This window comes from Coturnix japonica, chromosome 11, assembly GCF_054131305.1.
Source record: "Coturnix japonica strain WE chromosome 11, WE-NBRP24, whole genome shotgun sequence".
NCBI lineage: Eukaryota > Metazoa > Chordata > Aves > Galliformes > Phasianidae > Coturnix > Coturnix japonica.
Window position 1 is genome coordinate 23,939,253 of NC_140673.1, and position 21,144 is coordinate 23,960,396.

The following is a 21,144-nucleotide window of genomic DNA, read 5'->3' on the forward strand; positions in this document are numbered from 1 at the left end:
TAGTCTTCATAAAGCTTCCTGGCACATGTAAAGCAGTATCTTTAAAGCTGTACCAAACCAATGGTTATTCTCCCACATCTTCTTACAAAATTGGAAAATAATTTCTCTCTAACAGATAAGAAGCTGAGTCTTAACAGACATTTCTTACAATAATTGATAGAAGAGCTGGAGTTACATCCTATGAACATCTGGCACAGCCTCAATTACAATTCCCTTCTTTCCACTCCATTTGCCTTTTTTTTTTTCTTTTTAAAATCCTGCTCAGGTATCACAATGCCAAAATCTCCAAGTAAATATAACAGCAGAATTAAAGTCCAACAGATTCCCATTTTTTTTGGTAATTTTCTATTTCAGTTTTAACCACCAAATCAAAGTGGGAATTAAGAACCTGCCAACGAGGAAAGGCTCTGTGCTTCATTCATGCTTCCGACCCTAACACACAGATTTCTCATATATGAATTTATGCAGCAATACTTCATAGCCTCTTTTTTTTTTTACCTAAACGTACCTCCTGAAGAACTGGAATAACTGGTGGATTTCTCTGTTGTAGAAAGTACAAAACCATAAGAATGTAGGCATATGAAGACAGACTACCACGGGATGCATCACCAATGTCGCAGCGCTGAAAACAACACATTTTAAACAAAATAATGAATTTACATTACGTTATTCATGACTAATAACTCTGCCAGTTAGCAAACATAACCCCACTGCCAGAGTCACCTCATAAAGAAAAACAGGTTTACAAGGAATGAAAAATTAACGTCTTCAAATTCAAGTACCATCTGGAAAACTCAGAATCAATTTTTGCCTAACATAAAATCAGAAAACTTTCTACTAACCAATTTTGTGTGGTTTTTTTTTTTAATAATGTGCCAAAGTTGAAAAATCCCATTAGAACTTGATTCAGACAGACACAGTCAGATGGACCGCAGTCAGTTTAAGAGTGCTTCTTCATATTAATAGCATTCTGCTATCTCCTTTCTTGTTGGTGTTAAGCAAAAGGTAAACTCAGTGGCTGTATTGGAAACACTATGCTATACAAATAAGTATTTTCTTTGCGTATTACCTTTGCAAAAACTTTCATTGTATAACCCAGATATTGCACTCTAGGATCAATAGCTGCATACGTAGCCAGCATTCTTGTATTATGCTGGGCCTGAAAAAAAAAACCAAACAACTGTCTCAATGTAATTTATGGTTTATTATAGTACAGTCTGCAGTTCAAGTACAGGAAATGCATAATACAACTGGAGGACTACAAACCCACACAGCTTTTCCCTAACATTCACACAACTTTTCCATCACAAATCTAGCAGAAATATGAAATCAGGACAGGTGCATTCAGGAGCATTCACAAAGATGTTCTGTATACCACGCTGTTGCTGGGCCATCATGTTATACAGCTAGTTGGGCTGGGATTAGGGTAAAGATGTTATTTAAATGAGGGAGGAAAAAAAAAAAAAAGGAACAAACAAGAATTTTAATTCTTGTCTCAAAATTATCCCTTCAAATGACTACTTGAATGAGTAACAACAAATTAGAAAGCTTTTTTTTGAACTCAGACAAACAAACAGATACTTACCAGTGTATTGTATAAACTGATATCTCCTTCTAAGCCACTTCGTCTGTGTTCAAATTTTACTATAGGCACTTTGGCTGTTGTTATAGGCAAGATGTTTCTCAGACCTGGAGAGGCAACACTTTAGTACATAAAACATTTCTATTAACTACATATATGTTAAATGTAAATATAAAACAAACAATACTTTTAAACACTTACCTGGATGCTTCTTAAGAACTTTTGCCAAGCCTTCTATTATTTCTTTACAGTTCAATTTCTAGGAAAAATAAATGCCACAGCTTAAGATGTTTAAACATGTCTTCTATCTCAAAAAGCAGGCATCAATCATGCATCTCATACAGAAAAAGTACAAAAAGAAACAGACTATAAACTAACCCATGAATTTATATAAAACGGTGACTCATTCTCTGTGTGTACTTTTACAATGCACTGTTATAGTGTGTTAGAACTAAAATAAATTATATCTTGCTTTAATTGTGTAGAGTACAAGTCTATGTGCTAGAAGCAAAATCTCACCTGCTCAGCATACAGGAGCCCTATCTGTATGAAACACATCAAGAATTCTTAAATTTAAAATAGTAAGTTTTATCAACTTCAGAACTCTTACCTCTGCATTTTCATGGCCTTCCAATGTCATGCAGATATCTAGATCACTGTCCCGAAATCCAAATCCATTCTTTGAAGAGCCAAACAAGCAAAGTCTAGCTTTATCTAATCAAAAATGTAGAACAATTAAGCAAATGTAGAACAACTAAGCAATGTAGATAAAATAAAACTCTGTTACAGTTTAACAATACATCTTTACTATGGAATATCACTTAACTGAGATGCACAGGCATACATAAAATGCACTTCAGAGGGAACCTACAACATCATTTCTAACATTTCATCATTGCTGAAGGAGAAAGCATAATAATTTTCACTGATTAAGGGAACTGAATCAGAAAGAAAAACTGCTGTAGCACTGCTTTTTAACTTCAAAAAGTCAGTTCTCATCTCTGGGCCTTGAATGCCATTTCTGTAATAAGACACTTCTTCCTACTTTATAAAAGAGATGTTAAGATACAAGCTGAGTAAGATTTCCAAAACACTCAAACATTGGTGACTAGGCAACAAAAGTACTTAGATCGCAATCCAGATAACCCTAAACCCAACTGGCTTGGGCCCATTCTTTTTTTTTTCCTCTTGTCTTGACTATGAAAGAACTATATCTGCATTATTCCTCGATGCTTTTCTGACAATAACAGGACACTCCAATGGAATACCATAGTAGGAAGTTGTTAAGTTTAGAAGCTCATAAGACAGGTTTACATGCAGAGGAAAAGAGATGCCACTGCTTTAACAAAGAAAATGAGCATTAAAGATACAAATTTGTATACCATGTTCTGGAAAACTTCGGTGAAGAAGTATGATCAAGAATCAATACCTACTGCCATATACATACCATTATACTCTTTACGAATAAATCTTTCCAAACTTGCCAGAATCTGTTCTCTGTTTTGTTGCTCAGATAAAGGAGGAGATAATTCATCTACGAAAAAACAAGTTAAAACACAATCAAACATGACATTCTGCTACCTCAAAAATCTTTTTTGGCTAATTACAAGCATCAGATTGGATATATTTTACTTTTTCTTAACTTTTATTGAAAAAAAACCAACAACATAACATTTCCTTTCTTTGAATATCAATTAAAATGTTATTATTTCTTTTTATGTTGTCATCAGAGTTGCTAGAATTTTATTTCATATGTCTGATTGTTCTGGAATTACTCGCATATAGGGAACAAGATGAAGCTTCTATGCCCAGAGCCTCATTTCTGAGGACGCCAGCAATTTTTTACCAACCCAATAAAACTTTGTACAGTATTACTTCCTCCAAATGAGAACCTGATAACACAACCATCACTTATAAGAGATTAAAAACACTTGCCAATTTGTAGCCTAAGGTTCCTAGAAGAAGAAATTCTTGCTGTATCTACTGGAATTAGTAGTTTATCCCTCCTTCTGTTTTTTTTCCTCCTCCAGACTACAGATCACAGTTTGCAGTGGAGTGCAAATGCTTTTCCAACTTACCAAAACATCTCTTACACACTATATCAAGTATTTCTCGAAATCGGTCTGTCATTGGTGGTAGTGGTTTAAGATCAATTTTCTTAAAATCCTCAGGGCAGTCATTTTTGGAATGTCCATCCCGTTTGCAGATGCTGCATACTATAGTTGGAGGCTTTGGGGAAAAAAAAAAAAAAAAAAAAAGGAAGAAAGAAATATAAAATTTTTCAGTCCTGAGTAAAAGATCCTTTAAAAGTACCAGAGCTCCCATTCATAACAGAGACTGCAACAATAAGTAGACAATCTTGTTGCCCACCCACTCCTAATTTTAGTTATTTGAAAGTAACAGCCCCTTATATGCGACCAGCACTGCTTAAATACACCGCTTACCTTTCCTGAAGTCAAAATAAACTTATCAAACACATAATGCATTTCTTCTGTAGAGAGTCTGCCTTCATCTTTGAGATCGTGAGCTTCCACCATTGCTTTGCAGTTGTGCGAGGTAGCTGGTGTGCCAGTGCACTTGTTCTGAGAAGACTCTGTTACCAAACTCTGTCTACTTTCAGCATCAGAGAATTCATTACTAGAATTTCTGTCATAGGACTGATGTTCACTGCAGTTACAGTGGTGGCTCAGCTCACCTTCAGTCAGACAAACTTCTGAAATTTCTAGATCATCTCCCTCTTTAAGTGATTTCTGCTTTAATTCACAGCATTCATTAGAAATGAGGGAAAATGCTTCTTCTTTGTCTTCATCATAACTAGAGTCCAGTGCTGAAAGTAGCAAAGAGTCTCTGTTCTTCAAAGTGTATCTTCTGGCTACAGATTCTTCCATTTCATTACATTCAAGTTCATTCTCTGGTATGGTACATCCACTTCCTGTATTTTGTTTGTCAACAATTTTATCCCCTTGTAAAAGGCAACAGTTGGTTACAGACTCTTCAGGTCTTGTGGATTTCTTGTTATTAATTTTCCCTTTCTCTTTCTTTCTGGTATCTGGCTTGGATTTAATCCCATCTTTACTTTGTGGACATGCAAAATATTTATACGCTGTCCTAAATCGCTCCAGGATGTACTCAAATACCATCTGGCTATTTAGACTTCGTGCAACGTTCCTTTTTAGTGCAAAGGGATCTAGGAAGAAAAAAAGATGACGGTTTACAAAAATAAATGAAAGAGATGAAGGTAAGAACAGTATGGAAAGAAACAGTGAGATTTGGAAACAGTGAGATCAGGAAAAGTAGTGCTTACACAGAAAGCTGGTCTTCAAACAGTTTAAACAGCAGACAAAATACACCACAAAAACAAATTACTTTCCCATTCAATTACTATTCCTTCTAATATTATTTGGTTTGCTATCTAGACACATTGTGACAGACTTGTAGTGGGTAATGAAAAGATAATCACGCACACACTATAGAATGAGGAAAAGGTTCCATCCTACCTTCAATGGCTATTCGCCTTTTAGGCCAGTTCTTGTTCTCTCTGGTTAAGAGTTCTTGTACCCGTATGCTGATGACATACTCCTCCAAAGCAAATTCCAGTGTGTAAAACTTCAACAGTTCTAACCACAGTTGCCCCAGTGAAACTTGGTGAGGGGTTTTGAATGCTAAGAGAGACTGAAATAGATAAGAGTGCTCAGATGCTATAGGATACACAAATTCCAATTTTTTTCTTGGTTGCATCCAACATTAATGTTTAAAGATCCAAAACAAGGTTGAGACTGAGAATATGAATTTCAGTGAAATAAAACTGCTGACTTACATTGCCGTGCTTCTCCTTCGCATTACTTTGGCTGTCCACTTCTGAGCTTGTTACCTTCTTACCACCACCTTTTTGCTGTTCAACTTTAGATTTACCTTCTGCTCCAACTGAGTTTTTTGCTGAACCATTTGTTGATGGTTTGTACTCCCACCGTACAAACTCTTCTTCTTCTATACCTTTCAGCTGGTGGTCATCTGGCTTCTTGGAATCAAAGCCTTCAATCTAACAACAATTAGAGTAGCTCTGAACAAAGACTGCGTATAATACGTACAGACAAAGATTTCACCAAAAGTAACAAGGACAACTAATAACTAGTGACATAACTGAATTAAAGAAAGGATTCCTCCCTCCTCCAAAATACAGCATGGTACCATAGCACAGGCTACAGCAGCTGTCGTCAGCTGCACAAGGATTAGATACCCACATGTTCTATTTACGAATTTATAAGGCAAACAATTTCTGTGCATATTATGACCTTTTAGAATACTGAAATAACCTAATAATTTAATAGTAGGGTTACTGTATTATCAGAACACTTACCCAATTGCCCAAATAGGATGGTAAAATAGGTGGCTTCCTTTGTTGAAGAAAAAATATCACCATTAAGGCAAAGGAGTAGGAGGGAATTCCACCTTCAGCCTGACAGTCAATGTGGCAGAGCTGTAACAGAACACATCATTAATTTTCTGACACAGTGTCAGCATTTTAATTTGAAATATATCAAAAAGGGATAAATATTTAAGAAGTAATGTGACAAAGTCAAACATGAAACTCTTTATCTCAAAAACTGCAGTAAACAATGTATTGCATATTGCTTTATAAATGCAGACAGGAAATGGCAAAGTAATATAAGCAATTCTCAATCATCTACTGCTCATTTGTAATTCAGATCATTATACAATACACTTATTTTATTGTAGCAATAGGCACATTTGAAAGCAACATTTGTCATGCGACATAGAGAGAAAATGCAAGTTATAATAATTCATAGAGTGTCTTAGTTATACTATTTTATTTTATCTTATTCTTTTCGTGATTGTGGGACATATTTATCTTCTTATCTGTCAGGCATTTGTTTTGTGCAACATTTCATGTATGGAGATTCCATTCATTTGGTTGTAACCTGATACTGGTCTCTCCCATGAGAACTCATGAGAGATGTAACGTGTCAGACTTCAAACAGTTCGCTATAGTTTCTATTGCTGTTTTTCTACATGTTGTAAAACAGATATTTTTATAAAAGCACTGCTGAATTATACAAAGACATCAGAACTAACTTTCTAATGAAGCCAAGACACCCTGAATATGGTCTGACAGTAATTTCAGCATTCAATTACATGACAGTTAGATGCTGGCTGTAAACATTTTAACTTGATTCCTGCGATCACCATTGATACCTACAAGAAGTACAACATGATATGGCAACAGACTCTCCTTAGAGCAAATGCAAATTTCTCCAATGCTATCTCAATAGCAGGGAGTCTGTAAGACCAGTTTGCTCAGTTGAGCTGGTTTTCAAGGAACAATTAAGTTAAAAAACTAGTATAATAGCTTGCCAACAGAAGAGTGGAAGCTTCAAAAACACATATAGTTTCCATACCAAAATCTTCACTCTCATTCTAGGTGAAATAGTAGCATCAAATTCTCTTCTCATGGTATAACATATGTTACACTGTACACAGTACTTAAGAAGAGGAAGTAAACATATTTAAATATCCTCAGTATTTGTACACTTACTTTAGCCCAGTAGCGGAAAGCCAAAACCAAAGGAATGAGGACAGGCTCCAGTTTACCAAGTGCAGCCAGCAGGTCGGTTGTAAGGCAAGCCACATCATTTCTAGCACTAACTTTACATGTCAAACCACTGTAATTACAAATGTAAGACAGGGAAAAAAAATCATCTTTTCCTCAAGTACACAAACAATGATCAGAGGTGTGAGACAGTGAAATCATTTCCACAATACTAAAAATATGCATCCTCCCTATGAAAGAACCTGGCCTCTTAAACAAAAGCAACAGAATATAAAGCAGTTTTCTTTACTATTAATTCATCACTTGAATCTGTAACTTACTGAAGTTTGCTATAGCTAAGTATACAAACTGTCATTACAATACAACTAATAAAACAAAAGAATTTGCTCTAAGTTCTCTCTTTTCTTGATTGTGCAGTCTTATGTAACTCAAAAGCTCCATGTATATCTTTCACACGCTAAATAAACAAGAACAGGTCTGCTTCATATAAGAACTGGTAAGCCCACAAAACAGCTTGTCTGAACACTTTCTGGTTTTGCTTCTCAAAATAGTTACTTCCATTCTCTTAGTACTTAACAAGGCATGACAAAAACATATGCCCATCCTTTCTATATTTGCTTCCCCATAGTTTCAGTTACATATTTCTAGTCAGTCAAAATCACATGGATACCATACAGCAAAGATACTTCATTTTGGAGGTCTCTACTTATTAGGAACTTACTGAAAGGACCAGTTGATGTTTCCTTACTGGTAACGTGAATATTAGAAAATGTTCTTAAACACTTGGATTAAACTGCCGGCAGAAATTTTAAGTATCAGCTGAGAACCACCCTGTGTTTCCTTTACGTAACTGCAAGCAAAACTGCTATTTTCAGAGTCCTACAGCTGATAAGCTGCGTTCACCTCCTCTAATCCAAAAACAGGAACAAAACTAAGAGTTCTTTCTATACTGCATTTTCAGTATGAGGATTTTTCCTTTGCATGACATTAGCTAATATTTCTTGTCAATAACATATGCCAGAGGCTGTTGTAAACAAGCATTACAGAAACAAGTATCGCATTAAAAATCTTTTCCTTCTTTTTTACCTTTTAATATCTTTGCAAAAGACAACAGGAACTTTGGCATGGAAATCTGACTCCACGTCTGAGTAGACAGCTATGCAAGGAGAAAAAACATTGCATGTAAGAGTCTTTCACAATTATCCCAGCCGTATCTTCTATAGCAGGCATTCAGAGAATAACAGTAAGTGCGGCATTTGTAAGTATAATACAATCAGTAGGAAAAAAAAGAAATGTCCCCACTGGGAAACTCAGCTGGCATTTCTTTTAGAACATTTTTCATCCTTATAAGATTTGAAAAACACAAGATAAAATTTTGAACAAATTGGGCTGGTTTACAAACTGCTTGTGGAGCTGATTGATCAAAAATCATCTGAAGGATTGAAAGTACAATGCTACTTCTGTCATCTGGTTCAACACATGTATTTTATGGGGTTAGATAAGTTCCTGAGAGAACAAGGAGACCACAAACGTCAGCAGTTTTGCAACAGTTCCCACTTGATGTTCATATGGAAGTGGAAAGTGTTTGCTAAGTTTACTGCCGGGAAGTTTTCCTGCCAAGTGAAATAATCTGAGCTATCAAGTCAAAAAGAATTACCATTAATTCTGACAATCTGAAAATGCTGGACGTCCTGAGCGGCCATTCTACCTCTGTACAATCACCAGTACTCAAGAAACAACTCAGGTAACTTACCAAGTTCACTGAAAAATTACACATAAAAACAAGTGAACAGCAATTTGATTTTTAATTAAGCAGAAATGAGAAACAACTAAGACTTACTGCTGTTCTTCAAGATTTCAAGCACCTGTATCAGAACATCTGGTTGACTCATCTAAAATGACAATATTCAAAGTTCACATTATTCAGAATAAATTTCACGCCTCATTTCAAACTATTTAAGGTGTGCAATCAGTGGCAATGTTTTGTACACTGTATATTCAGCAATTCCAATGTCAAAACACGCCAACAGAAATGCACCACAACAAAAATTTTCTTTTCAAAGGGTTTTTAAAGATTAACATTTAAAAATGTTTCCTCCCCAGAAATCAGCTGTAATTACTCAAGAGGCTGCAAATTATTCAAAGAAAATTAAAATTAGCACCATTTTTGAGCTCTGTGAAATGATACAATACACTCCAAGTGCAATTGATAGAAGTTGTCCTCATTTTTCCACGTACCTGCAGTATCACTTAAAAACCACTTATACCACTCTCCAGCAATTTTATATCACAGTATATTGTAACTTGGAATGTGAGATCTACTTCTAACTGACTAAAATGTAAAAGTTGTCACTATTAAGAAAACCTTTTTAAAAACGAATAACAAAACCAGAAAGGGGTGGGAGATGAAGACATGTGAGATTCTGCTGTCAGAATTCTGAGCACAGAAAGGCCCACTCATCTGGAGCCAGCTATTTTCATACTCCCTCAACGCTTCCTCAATACATTTAAATAAGTTAGCATAAGATTGTGCAAAAAACAGAATATAAGTTATCTACTAAATAATGAAAACTTTATTTACTCGATTCATAGCACATGTGACACCAGATCAAAGATTATATACTTCACACAAACACTCTTAAGTTAAATCAAGACAGTATCGACTCACCTTGGGTGGGAATTTTATATCAATGTTAATATCACTGGTTTTAAAAGCAAATCGAGTTAAGCAGGAGCCATACATCCTCAGTGAACAGTCTGGAAGACAGGGGAGGTTCAGGTTGGATATTAGAAAACATTTATTTGAAAGAGTGGTCAGGTGCTGGAATGGGCAAGGAGATGGATGGTTGGACTAGATGATCTTAGAGGCCCTTTCCAAACTTGGCAATTCTGTGATTCTATGAACTTACCTAGATCCAACAAAGCAATTCATGTGACTAAGCATTATTCCTACCCAGACTATGTTTCACATTTTTATCAACATAAAGCACTCAAAGATAAGGTATGGCATAAGGTATGGTATTTATACATTGTTAGGTAAATGCAATATTTTGACCTACTTAAGGTAACTTCTTCATTTAATACCCACTAGTTACCCACACATGAGAAGAAACACTTGCTAAACAACATTTTTTGATCTAAATAACTTATTTAACAAATATTTGCTGATAAATATCCATAGACATTTCAAATCACAATTGAGTACTGAAAATATCTCATATGGCTACAAAAACCACTGGGGTCTAACACTCCTCTTCCTAAACCAAGGCTTTAAAGAAAACTGAGTCATGTATCTTTTACTTGCCCCTAAAAGACATCACAAACATTTGAAGGACTGGTAGAACTTTCCTCTCTTCTACTTCAAGCACCTTCTCATATTTCCCTTCCTGCCCGAGCCCCTGTGACACTAATTCAAGTACAGCTAAGTACACTTGAAAAATAAACCTCTCTACTGTAAAAGCCACACTCAGTACTGTCAGGTAAAGGTACAGGTGGAAGGGTTTGTAGGACTGGAGCCTGAAGGAGATCCTCAGTGGCTGCAGCTTTAACCATAACTATGTAGGAAATATTTGGTGCTCTGGATACTTCCAGTCTTTATTATAAATCACCACTTTAAAGAAGACCAACAGCTTCAATGAACACATACAGAGAGAAGCAAAGGTAAGAACAATCATATTTCTCTCTTTTGGTAGATTCATTAGCTGATTTTAAATCAACTGCCAGTATTAAAGTGCCTGTATATATTACTATTGTATAATACAAAGATACTTCAACCTCAAATGTATTAATTCTCCATTAATAAAAAGAACAGTTTTCAAGCAGAGAAAACGGAGGATGCTATGGATACCTGGTAAGGGCTGTTGAATAATTTTCTCCATCTCGCTTACAATTTCTTGACGAATTCTGAAGTCATCGTCTGATATGCCTTGTTCATTTGCTGCCTCGATGAGTGTAAAACTCAGGGCAGCCAATTGTGCAGAAGAAGGGGGTGGGAGGGCACGCAGCTCATTTTCTTCTTGTTTTTCCTGAATAATTATTGGATGATAAAAGTAAAAACTTGTATTTTAGGAGAAAAGGATATCTTGTAGTATTGCATGCTATGTACCAATGCATGTATCTCATAGTACTGCATAATACATTAAAAAAAGGTACTGTTTGCTAACTATGCTCTATTTACAAGAGTCCTGACCCAAAGGCAGTAACTATGCCCTACCTAACCCACAAACGCAGTGGCACAATCAACTTAGAAATGACAGTAGATGCTGTGTTTAAAAGAGAACATGTTATATTCACAGCTGGCAAATGGGGAAGAAATCTGGCGCGTTGTATTCCCAAACCACATTTTCTGACAGCTTTGAAACAGAAATCATCCAAGAAAATAAAAAGCTCTGTCCGTTCCTACATAATAGAAGTATCTGAGTGGAAAAAGCTACTTTTTCACACAAGAATCACACAGATTCTTTAGAGTAGGCTGTAGTGGGACGAAGGACATGAGCAGCAGAAGAGATATTCCTAGCTCCCAGGAAGTTTTTAAGTTCGGTCTCCTCTTGCTGCTGCCTAAACGACTATCACAAAAAAGAACTTGTAATGCATGATATTATAATCAACTTATTCAACAGCAATAACTATGTCAGATGCAACAAGTCATTTGGGGCTAAGTGAAACAATAATTAGATTCACAAATTCATCTACTAAATGAAATGTGACTGACAACAGAATTAAATAATAACCTGAAAATAGTTACTCACTAAGCACATCAGTACAGTATGAATATAACGTTTCATCTTTCAACTGCTCTTTTCTCACTGCAAAGCTCATTCGGCAGTCATACATCAATAATAAGAGCTGCAAATAGGTACAAAATAGGTACAACATTTGGACAGTTACACACCATTGTCATGTGGTGTACTACATAAAACCTTCTGAAGACAAACACTAAAAACTGAAACCATGCCCTGTCCTCTATCACCTCCATTCAGTGGAAAAGAAACCTCATTTCTGAATTCTTATCTCCATGCCCAGATGCAAAGCATGGTATAGGAATGCTTCCATATTAAATGGGAGGCTGGTTTGTTGCCGTTGTATTTTGTTTTCCCCCCATGGTGCAGATTTGATGGGAGAGAACCAGAATCCTTTACAATTAATAATTGAACATAAACCAAAATGTTACTTTATGAGATGGTGTGGATTTACGGTATTCAGTTTCCCAGGTGCTGACCTGCATATTTGAGAATTAGAACATTCATTACAAAAGTAAGTTTGGTATGAAATACACAGAAACAGGAAAAATAGATCGAATTTTGGGAAATAGTTTAAATCACTCTTCCAACAACCATCTGAAATCACAGAACTCTACATATTTGTGAATTTGTAGCTCTTTATCAGCATTTACAAAAATGGCTTTGCAAGAAGATGTGTTTGCCCTTTACTGCTCTCATGTACGTAATGTTTCTTAAAACAACATAAACTAACAACAGCGTATCTAACAAAGAAACCATTTGTCTTTTTTTCTGAAAATCTTAGAAATGTATCAGCGTTTTTCATATTAAACACATACATCACTGCAGGGAGATGATGAATGACATCTCAGGACAGAATACCTCCCTACTTCAACTCTCTTTTTATTTTATTTAAGTCTAGACATACTATCTCCTCTGCTTACCCATCCTAGAAGGGATATAAATAAAGAAGAAAAATAACAACAACAAAACCGCAACGGTTCCAATCTCATCTCTATTCTGTGAGGTCTTGCTACCAATGACACTACCTTTGAAAGAAACTAAAGACTGAATACATTTCTCACCCAAGTCACCTTGCCTTCTGTTACTGCAAGTGCAATGAACTGCCTTTCTACTACTCAAGAGATGATAATTCAGAGACAATGACCAAAAAGTTTTCTTCCTTCTCTGCCTGGATAGACATCAAAGCATCCTCCCAAACAGGAAGGGAACTACAGACATTTGTGGATCTCTGCTCAGCAGATATAAACTCTCACCTAAATGAAAGTGATTAAAGAAAACATACCCCATAACAAACAAAAGAAAACTTTCAAAAACCCTCTTGAAAAAAGAAGAAACAGGAAAAAAAGAAAGGCATTTGAAAATGTGATTAACTTACCATTATATTTTTCTTATGGCGTTTTTCTTTAATATGCTTGTGAGCTCCCTGGATATTTTCAATGTGAACTAAGCAGAGCTTGCATAGATACTGACAGTTGGTGTATTCTGGAGAGCGCTGGGAAAAAACAGCCATAGGTTAACAGAAAATATTTCTGACATCAGTGTCTGAAAAACTCCACTGTTTGAATAACAAATTCTATTTAACAATTATTCAACGCTTGTAACATAAAAGTGCTTTGTAAATATTATGTAATCTTCAAAAAAAACAAAAACACATGGTGCAAGTGGATTTTTACCCAAATGACAAGAGGGGAAAGTGAAGAAATGAAGTGAGGTGAGTTGATCATTAGACTTCTCATTATATTTTTGTGAAGCAAGATAAAGACCAAACAGTTTCTGCCTCTTAAAGCTGAACTGTAGATTAAATATGAATGTAAAACATGACGGCAATTACACTTTTCATATAAATTCTCTCTGTCCTTATTTTCTTTGATAGCTGATAATTAAACACCCATTTGGAACAGAATGTACACCTACACTTGGCTAGTTTGGAAGAGTCATGTATTCAATCCCAGACGACTGAAGCAGATCAGAAGTAATACTCTAACACTTCTAAAATTAAATGGCTATCAGCATTAAAAACAATTGGGTACTCCTTTACAATACTAATCTGCAGTATTATGCCCATAGTTGCCAGAAAGGCTGAATCACATAAGGCCTTTTATTTCACCTCTATTGTGAAGCCCATTTCCATCATGTAGATATGCTTAACACCAATGAAAGCAGAAAGAATTTTATAAATAAATAAATAAGTAGCTTCAGACTATTATCAGAGTAAATTAGAAACCTCAAGAGAAGCCAAGCCTATTGATATTTGTGTTTGGCTACTTAAGAGTGGTAGCTATAAGGTGGCTGTATTTTAAAGAACTCACATAATGGAAAGATTCCAGATCATTAGGAAAGAAAAACTCAAGACTATCATTAATAGGCTAGAGAGGATGAGTCAGTTAGAGACCAGCCAGAATTAATGTCCAGAAAAATCCTGTAATAAATAACTATTAATAACCATTCAGGAAAGAAACAGGCCATAGGTGACAAACTGATTTGCTATAAACCAAACTATACTACACCAATTTTAGGGTTGTTTTCTAAAAGAACACCATAAAGCTTGAATAAGCAGCAGATGTTGCATACTGAATTTTACGAAGTTTTTCTCACTTGTCATAGTATCTTTCTAAAAAGAAGGTGGTGAATACTATCTAAATAAAGAACAGTAAGGAGAGAGTAAAGTTGCTCAGAAAATCATCCTCAGAGCACACATACCTAGGCTGGTTCATCACCAGTCTAAAAGCATGTGCCAAGTAGGTTTCAACAGGGGTCTCTCCGGGGTGAGATTCATTCACATTTTTGTTAAGAGATTTACAAAGTGCAAACGAGAGCGTGCTGACTACAGATGAGAAAGATAATGCTAGAAGCGATTATGCATTTTGCGTTAAGATGACAGTTCACTGATCAGAAGAAATCAGAGAAATGGAACAAGAAACTTGCAACCAAATCCTATCAAAGCGACGATGATTCATCTTTAGATACTGTCAACTAAAAGAAATACAGGGCTGAGAACACCCAGTTGGACATTTCTTAAGAAAAGGATATGTGGATCACAGCTGACAAGCTACAGGCCAATATCTCATTGCTGATAAAAAACAAGGAAGCAACAACAACCAGCAATAAAACCCACACACAAGGGAAAAAAAAACAGACATCCTAAACACAAATGCTTTACTTTGGATAGATTAAGCCAGCTTCCTCCTTTACACATAAGGCTTTAGCTAAAAGGCAACGTCCACTTTAGGACGCTTAATAAGTAAAATAGGCCAGGGGGTGGAAGCCCAGAGAAAAGCAACAAGAATGTACCATTAACCGAAAAAAAACCCTTCTGACTAAAGAACAAAGGGTGTATCTGGAGAAGACAAGTCTGCAGGGAGAAATAGTAATGATCTTCAGATGTGTGGAGAGTTGCTGATGAAGGTTATAAGCCATTACATTTATTTTCCTAAGCCAACATATGAGATATTAAAATGCTCCAAGAGACACTTAAGTTAGGTATTAACTTCTGAGATAGCTTTAAGGATTGCGAAACACATTTCTTTGGAGATTACTACAACAGCTTAAACAAACATTTTTAAGAAGTCATCTTTAATACTGGTGACTTGGTCTGGTAGAAAGCTACTAACATGCTGAAGATATACTGAGGTTCCTTTCCAATCCTATACCTTGAATTTTCAGGTATTGGACTTTCTAGAAAAATAATAATTAAATAAGTAATGGCAATGTAAACCTTTAGCTGTGCAGAATTAAAATAATAATACTGTTCTACGAATGCTACATGTGCCACAAAAGGAAGACTACGTTTTCAACTCTGTCACAATTATTGAGTCAACAACTATGGTTAATTTCTTAAATGACGGAAGTGATTCACTATAAGGAAGAAACAGAAGCAAGAGAAGATATTCATCCTCTTTTTTATCTGATAAAAAACTCAACCTACTTTTTCAAGGCGGGAGATATAATCTCTTTCCAGACGCTCTTCAGCTTGTTTCAATCCCAGTTGCTGTTCAGCTGTCAGATTAGCCTCATCAATAATAACAGTGTTTTCTAAATAATCAGCTTCCAAGGTATGTTCTTTAGGCGATTCAGAATTCTTTATTTTACCTAGAGAAAAAAAAACAGTTTTCTTCAGAATAACTCAGGAAAAGTAAGAATACAGAGATCACTGCAGATAAAAGCATCTCACTTTAGAGGTGAGGCACAAACTGAGTTATATTCCAGGTTGAACACCAGAATGAGTAAGGTCCATTTTGCAAACTTCATAATCTCCATTAAGTCCTTAAGGCAAAAAAGAACAGAGTACACGAGGTGTTGATGCTCTACTTAACAAAAATAAAAGTAGTAGACTTAACTATTATTCTTTTAAATAACATACTTTGCTATGGAAACAATCAAAAACAATTTTAAATACATTTATCCGAACAACCTCAAAAAGCCAGCTGCCAGATATTTCAACCACCCATGTTAGATGACAGCTGGGAGTTGTAGTTGAACAGACCATGACACATTGCCATGATACCAGGGCTAGCAACCACAGAGCTCTGGAATGCTGCTACACAAACACACAGCTCAGTTCCAGTCCAGTTCCTCCAGATGCCTATGAATCGTTCATAGTTCATTAACCCCTACAAACACCTACATCTTAAATTACTCCAGTAGTTTTTACATCACCAAATGTGATCCATCTCCCTGAGACTACCCTGGAAACAATATCTGAGCAAATTTTCAACTCTGTTTCACCAGTGACAGATGGTCCCCTCAGTACTGATGGTGGCCTACAAAGAGCAAGCTAGTGAGGGGATGCTACCACTTCAACTTCTTTTCCTGTTAAATTTTACAAAGATATCTAAAATATCTATGTAGATGTTTTCTCATATCTTCCCTTTTATTTCCACATTTCTGCTGCAGTCATAGGAAACATTTCAAATGGAAACTTTGCACTCTGACATTACAGCCTTAAAGCAACATTTTATTATATATAGATAATACTGTGTTCTGAAAAAGCATGACAAAGTCTATGATAAGGAGCTACAGTGAAATGAGATCAATCCTGACCCATATGTTTAACTGTGAAACTGAAAAAGAAACAAAAATTAAACTACTCCTAAAGGTAATTACTGATGGATGGAAAGTAATCCACGGCTCCCTAAACTGAAAAGCCATCTGCAAAATCATCTTTTAAACATTTTTAGTAAGAAACAGAGCATAATACACACACAAAAAGGTAAATACTTCCCCCATATCTATAAAATATGTTTTCTTACACGTGTTTTTTTCTCCTGATTTTTCTGAAAAGTAGTTAACACCTGGCATTTCCATAAATGGCAATGATATTATGAAGGGTTCTCCTCCAGCCCAAGACACTATATTCACAAAATTGCCTGAAACCCACGCACTTCAAGTCTCTTGCAAAGATGTTTAAATTTAAGGCATAAAAAAAAGGAAAGCTATTATCATAATCTCTTGTTCTCTAAGCAATACGCTTATATTAGCATATTACCTGTAAATGCAAGCAGCAATTGAAAATATGTGAAAAAATACACAAGAGAAACATTTCAAAGCCCATTGTTAACAATTTCATCAGAAAAAAAATTAAAAAATGAAGGGTGCAGTGTTGAGTAATACTCACTGAAGTCATCGGGCTTGTGTTCCAGTTTTCTTTGATCTGAAGCAGTCCTCCCAGGATCACCAATCTGATCAACACTAGTTTTCAATGCATGAACTCCAAGAGGATTTTCCAATACCAGTTTCCCCTTCTGAGAAGCTGCTATGGTTTCCATATTGACCCCATTCCCTGAAACATGGGAGCCCAGAAAGTTTTCTGCCATTTGTTGAGCTTTTGTCTGTTTCAGGTTTTCCGCTGCTGCTGATAAATTAGAATTTTTTTTTACTTTTCCGTGATTTCGCTCCTGACCATTTGACCCAGCGTCCTTAGTCCCGGGAATACAACTATTTACTTTGCATGATTTATTTTCACCTTGTTTTTCAGAATAAACATCATTCTGTTTACTTTTTTTGCAGCTATTCCCACTTGGAGAACTTCTTCCAATATCTTTCACAGATTTGTCATTTCTATTATGTTTATAATTTTGATTATTTGTAACTTTAACTGCTTTGCCTTCCTCACTGACAAGACGGACCGACTTCCTTGGGTCATGATTGCCATTCTTTGAGCTCTTGGCCTCTTCCATTATAGTGAAGACCTGCTTCTCCTATCTGAGTCCTCTTGAAGTGCAATTCTCCAGTAATCTGCAGTTGATTTTAAATCCCCTGTGCAAGGATCGTGGCTGATTGTCTGCTGAAAAAAAATGATAGACACTTGTAAACTGAGGGGAAAATATCAATGCTCTGCAGAGGCAATGTATTAAAATGAAGCACTATAAGGAAAAGTCTAACTACCAATGATTAGAGGAAACACGTTTCCCACTCCCCAGAGGCATAAGTGAATTTTCATAACATACTCTATATTACAAATAAAAGTTATGAAAATGTCATAAATCTTAATTTCTGTTTTAAGGAGGAAGGGATATGAAGCGACAAAAAATGGCAGAACATGGTAAAAAATACTCGGTAATAAATCTGCCAACAGCTTGCTTTTTTCTGTCCTCCCTATTTTTGGCTTTATGAAAAAAAAAAAGTCTAAAAGCCAAGATGTCTGTAACTGCACTGAGAAAGAAAGCTGGAGAAATCTAAAAAATATATCATGCAATAAAACAGTGATTGAGTTCATTAATGAAAAAAAAATATAAGGATGTAACTTAAACCATTAAGAGCAAATCTGACCTACCATCTACATCCACAGACACAAAAGCACAACACTTCACACATAAAATTCTCATACAGTAATTGCCATCAATTAATTAAGATTTTCATCAGTAAAAAACAAAAATGGTGAGTGTTTTATTTAGCTGGAGACTACCTTTACTTATCTAAATCTTTGTGCTTTAAGTAGCATATTATCTGGACTTCTCAAAGACTTCTCAAAGACTACAGCACCAAGGGGAAGCTAAGTATGAATAATAGAACATGTTTTTAAGGAATTAATATTTGCAATGCAGACAATGAAGAAGAAGAATCTGTAACAAGGACCAGGATTTTTTGTTTTATAACAACCCTGAGTTAGCAATAAGAAATGAAGAGAATAAAGTACAAGACTCAGAAGAAAATCAATTTTGTATAGATATAGCAAGATTTGGAATTCTGGAACTGAGTTTCTCTCTTTCCTGTCCACCTACATACCTTGTAGTTAGAAGCGTTATACACGGAAACAGGTTTTACAGAGCCATCAAAATAAGTACCTTATATTTTAGCTAAGGAATAACAGAGAAAAAACAATAATAATTAATGATAATAATGAATTACAACTATTAGGGTAATATAAGGTACTTCTGTACTCCAAAAAAAAAGAAAAAAAACAAGGATCATATTAAAATGCCTGTTAAAAAATAGATCTTTTTTAATATTATCGGCATAAAGGATAGTATACTTTCAGGTTACATAACTACCTACTACCTGTCACTTTGAGGAGACACATACAACAGGATACACTTCAGGATACAACCAGATGCTAAAAATGGATAGCTTATACCTCTGTAAACACCACTGAATGTATTACCTTGAACCTGAAGACTTGTCTGCAAGACTACTGGTATTACCGCTCCATACAGCACCCTGTTATCTTGAAACAACACTGTGTTCTCCTACAGAGCTATGTATGTAATTTTTAAATGGAAACAAAACATAGGGAAAGACTCAAAATTCTAAGCTCTTTTTATGCTTTAGTTGCTTGCCTTGGGGTGGGGTCACACGTAAGCAAGATAAGTCCTCACTTCCACTTTCATTTCTCCGTCACTTCTGACAACCACACCAAGCCAATGATGGAAGCTGGACTCTGACACACCCAGGGCACACTCCTGTGTTCCCTGTGAAGCAATGGAAGTCAGCACCAGCCCCGAAGGAATACAAACACCTTCCTCCAGTCCCTGTCACTTGGTCTGCTCCCACCCTCCTGCATTTCTGCAGGGACTAAAACTGGATAGCCAAAGCCGCTGGCAGGAGGCAGGAGCAGCAGGAGGGCTGCCAATAAACAGCCAGAAGCGTAGTGGAACAACTTCCCTTGGCACCAAGGCCAGCCTGAGGTTACTGTGAAAATGCAGCTCTGGAGCAAAAGGAAGGCTTCATTCTGCTCTGCTTTTCTAAGTGTCAAATTGTTACAGTCACATTTCACAAGAAAGTTTAAAAGAAATCCACAAAAATTTTACTGTTTGATTTCAGCTGCTCAATAAAAAACACAGTTACACACTCAAAGAGAACTCAAAGAGAAAGCTTTACACAAATATCACATACCTTTTATTAGCAGCTTCCTTAGGTGATTTTCCTGTCACATCACTATTTCTGTAACCCAGTTAGGAAACCGAAAACTGTAATACTGCCACGTATTAAGAGGAAGTGTAAGCAAATGGAAGTAGCTAAGGTTAAAAAGCACAGAGATATTTTATCTCTAAGAATTAAGAATAAAGATCACTCACGCAGTTTCCTGAAGTTTGAATATTTTGTAAAAAGAAATGTTAAGAGTCCCACATTAAATTTAGACTCTTACATGCCAGAGCAATAATGTCATGTTTAGGAATACATTTTGTTCTTTAACAGTGAAATGATGTAGCAAATTACTATTAACCTGGACTGCTGCAAGGTATTCAGTATCAACCACATTATCCATCTCAACAAACTGCCAAGTAAACCAACTTGCAAAACACTCATTTAGAAGGAAAAAGAGACAACTACTAAAACCACGACAGCCTAAAAAAATCCTTCGTCCTCTGCCAGCCACTGGGCATCCGTACAGCAAAGAGGGAAATGGGGGGAGGGAAAGGAGTGCCTCCAAAAAGAATAACACGTTTGGAGACAAAACACTGGAGCAGAGTGAATCAGTGCTGAGGTGGCATCTCTGCAGAAACCTGGAAGGCAACTCTTACTCACAAGTTCAGGCTCATACCAATTGCCTGAGCTGGAATGAAAACAGAATTTGTTCTCAGACAGGCTTGCAACAAAAACAGTTTTTCACCTGCATCTGCAAAGCGAGGCAGATTCACCTGTTGAAACCACTTCAGCAAATTCCACTTATTTAATATTTTGGTGTTACAGAGGATTTAGCATCCCTTCACTCCACCCTCTCCCCAAAGTGACAGTGCCCATTTTACTCCTCTAAATCCACCTCAATGCTTGGCACTCCACTGCAAAATAATCTGGCTGAAATACAACAGCTT

General features: G+C 36.1%; 1 protein-coding gene across 16 annotated transcripts in view; it reads right to left on the reverse strand.

The window, feature by feature from the left end:
• Nucleotides 1-21,144, reverse strand: part of TUT4 (terminal uridylyl transferase 4) — a 37,624-nt gene that overhangs the window by 11,446 nt on the left and 5,034 nt on the right. For 7 of the 16 annotated variants that reach the window (XM_015870546.2, XM_085511686.1, XM_015870557.2 and 4 more), the window contains exons 2-20: nt 17,508-18,176; nt 15,819-15,982; nt 13,269-13,385; nt 10,999-11,176; nt 9,820-9,908; nt 8,992-9,043; nt 8,238-8,307; nt 7,137-7,263; nt 5,940-6,059; nt 5,400-5,621; nt 5,080-5,254; nt 4,027-4,769; nt 3,661-3,811; nt 3,030-3,116; nt 2,193-2,296; nt 1,784-1,841; nt 1,586-1,689; nt 1,070-1,159; nt 509-622 (exon numbers count right to left, since the gene is read on the reverse strand). In XM_015870546.2, the coding sequence (XP_015726032.2) occupies nt 509-622; nt 1,070-1,159; nt 1,586-1,689; nt 1,784-1,841; nt 2,193-2,296; nt 3,030-3,116; nt 3,661-3,811; nt 4,027-4,769; nt 5,080-5,254; nt 5,400-5,621; nt 5,940-6,059; nt 7,137-7,263; nt 8,238-8,307; nt 8,992-9,043; nt 9,820-9,908; nt 10,999-11,176; nt 13,269-13,385; nt 15,819-15,982; nt 17,508-18,069 (3,327 nt within the window). In that variant the 5' untranslated portion in view covers nt 18,070-18,176. The other 9 variants (XM_015870549.2, XM_085511687.1, XM_085511689.1 and 6 more) reach the window with 8 other exon arrangements.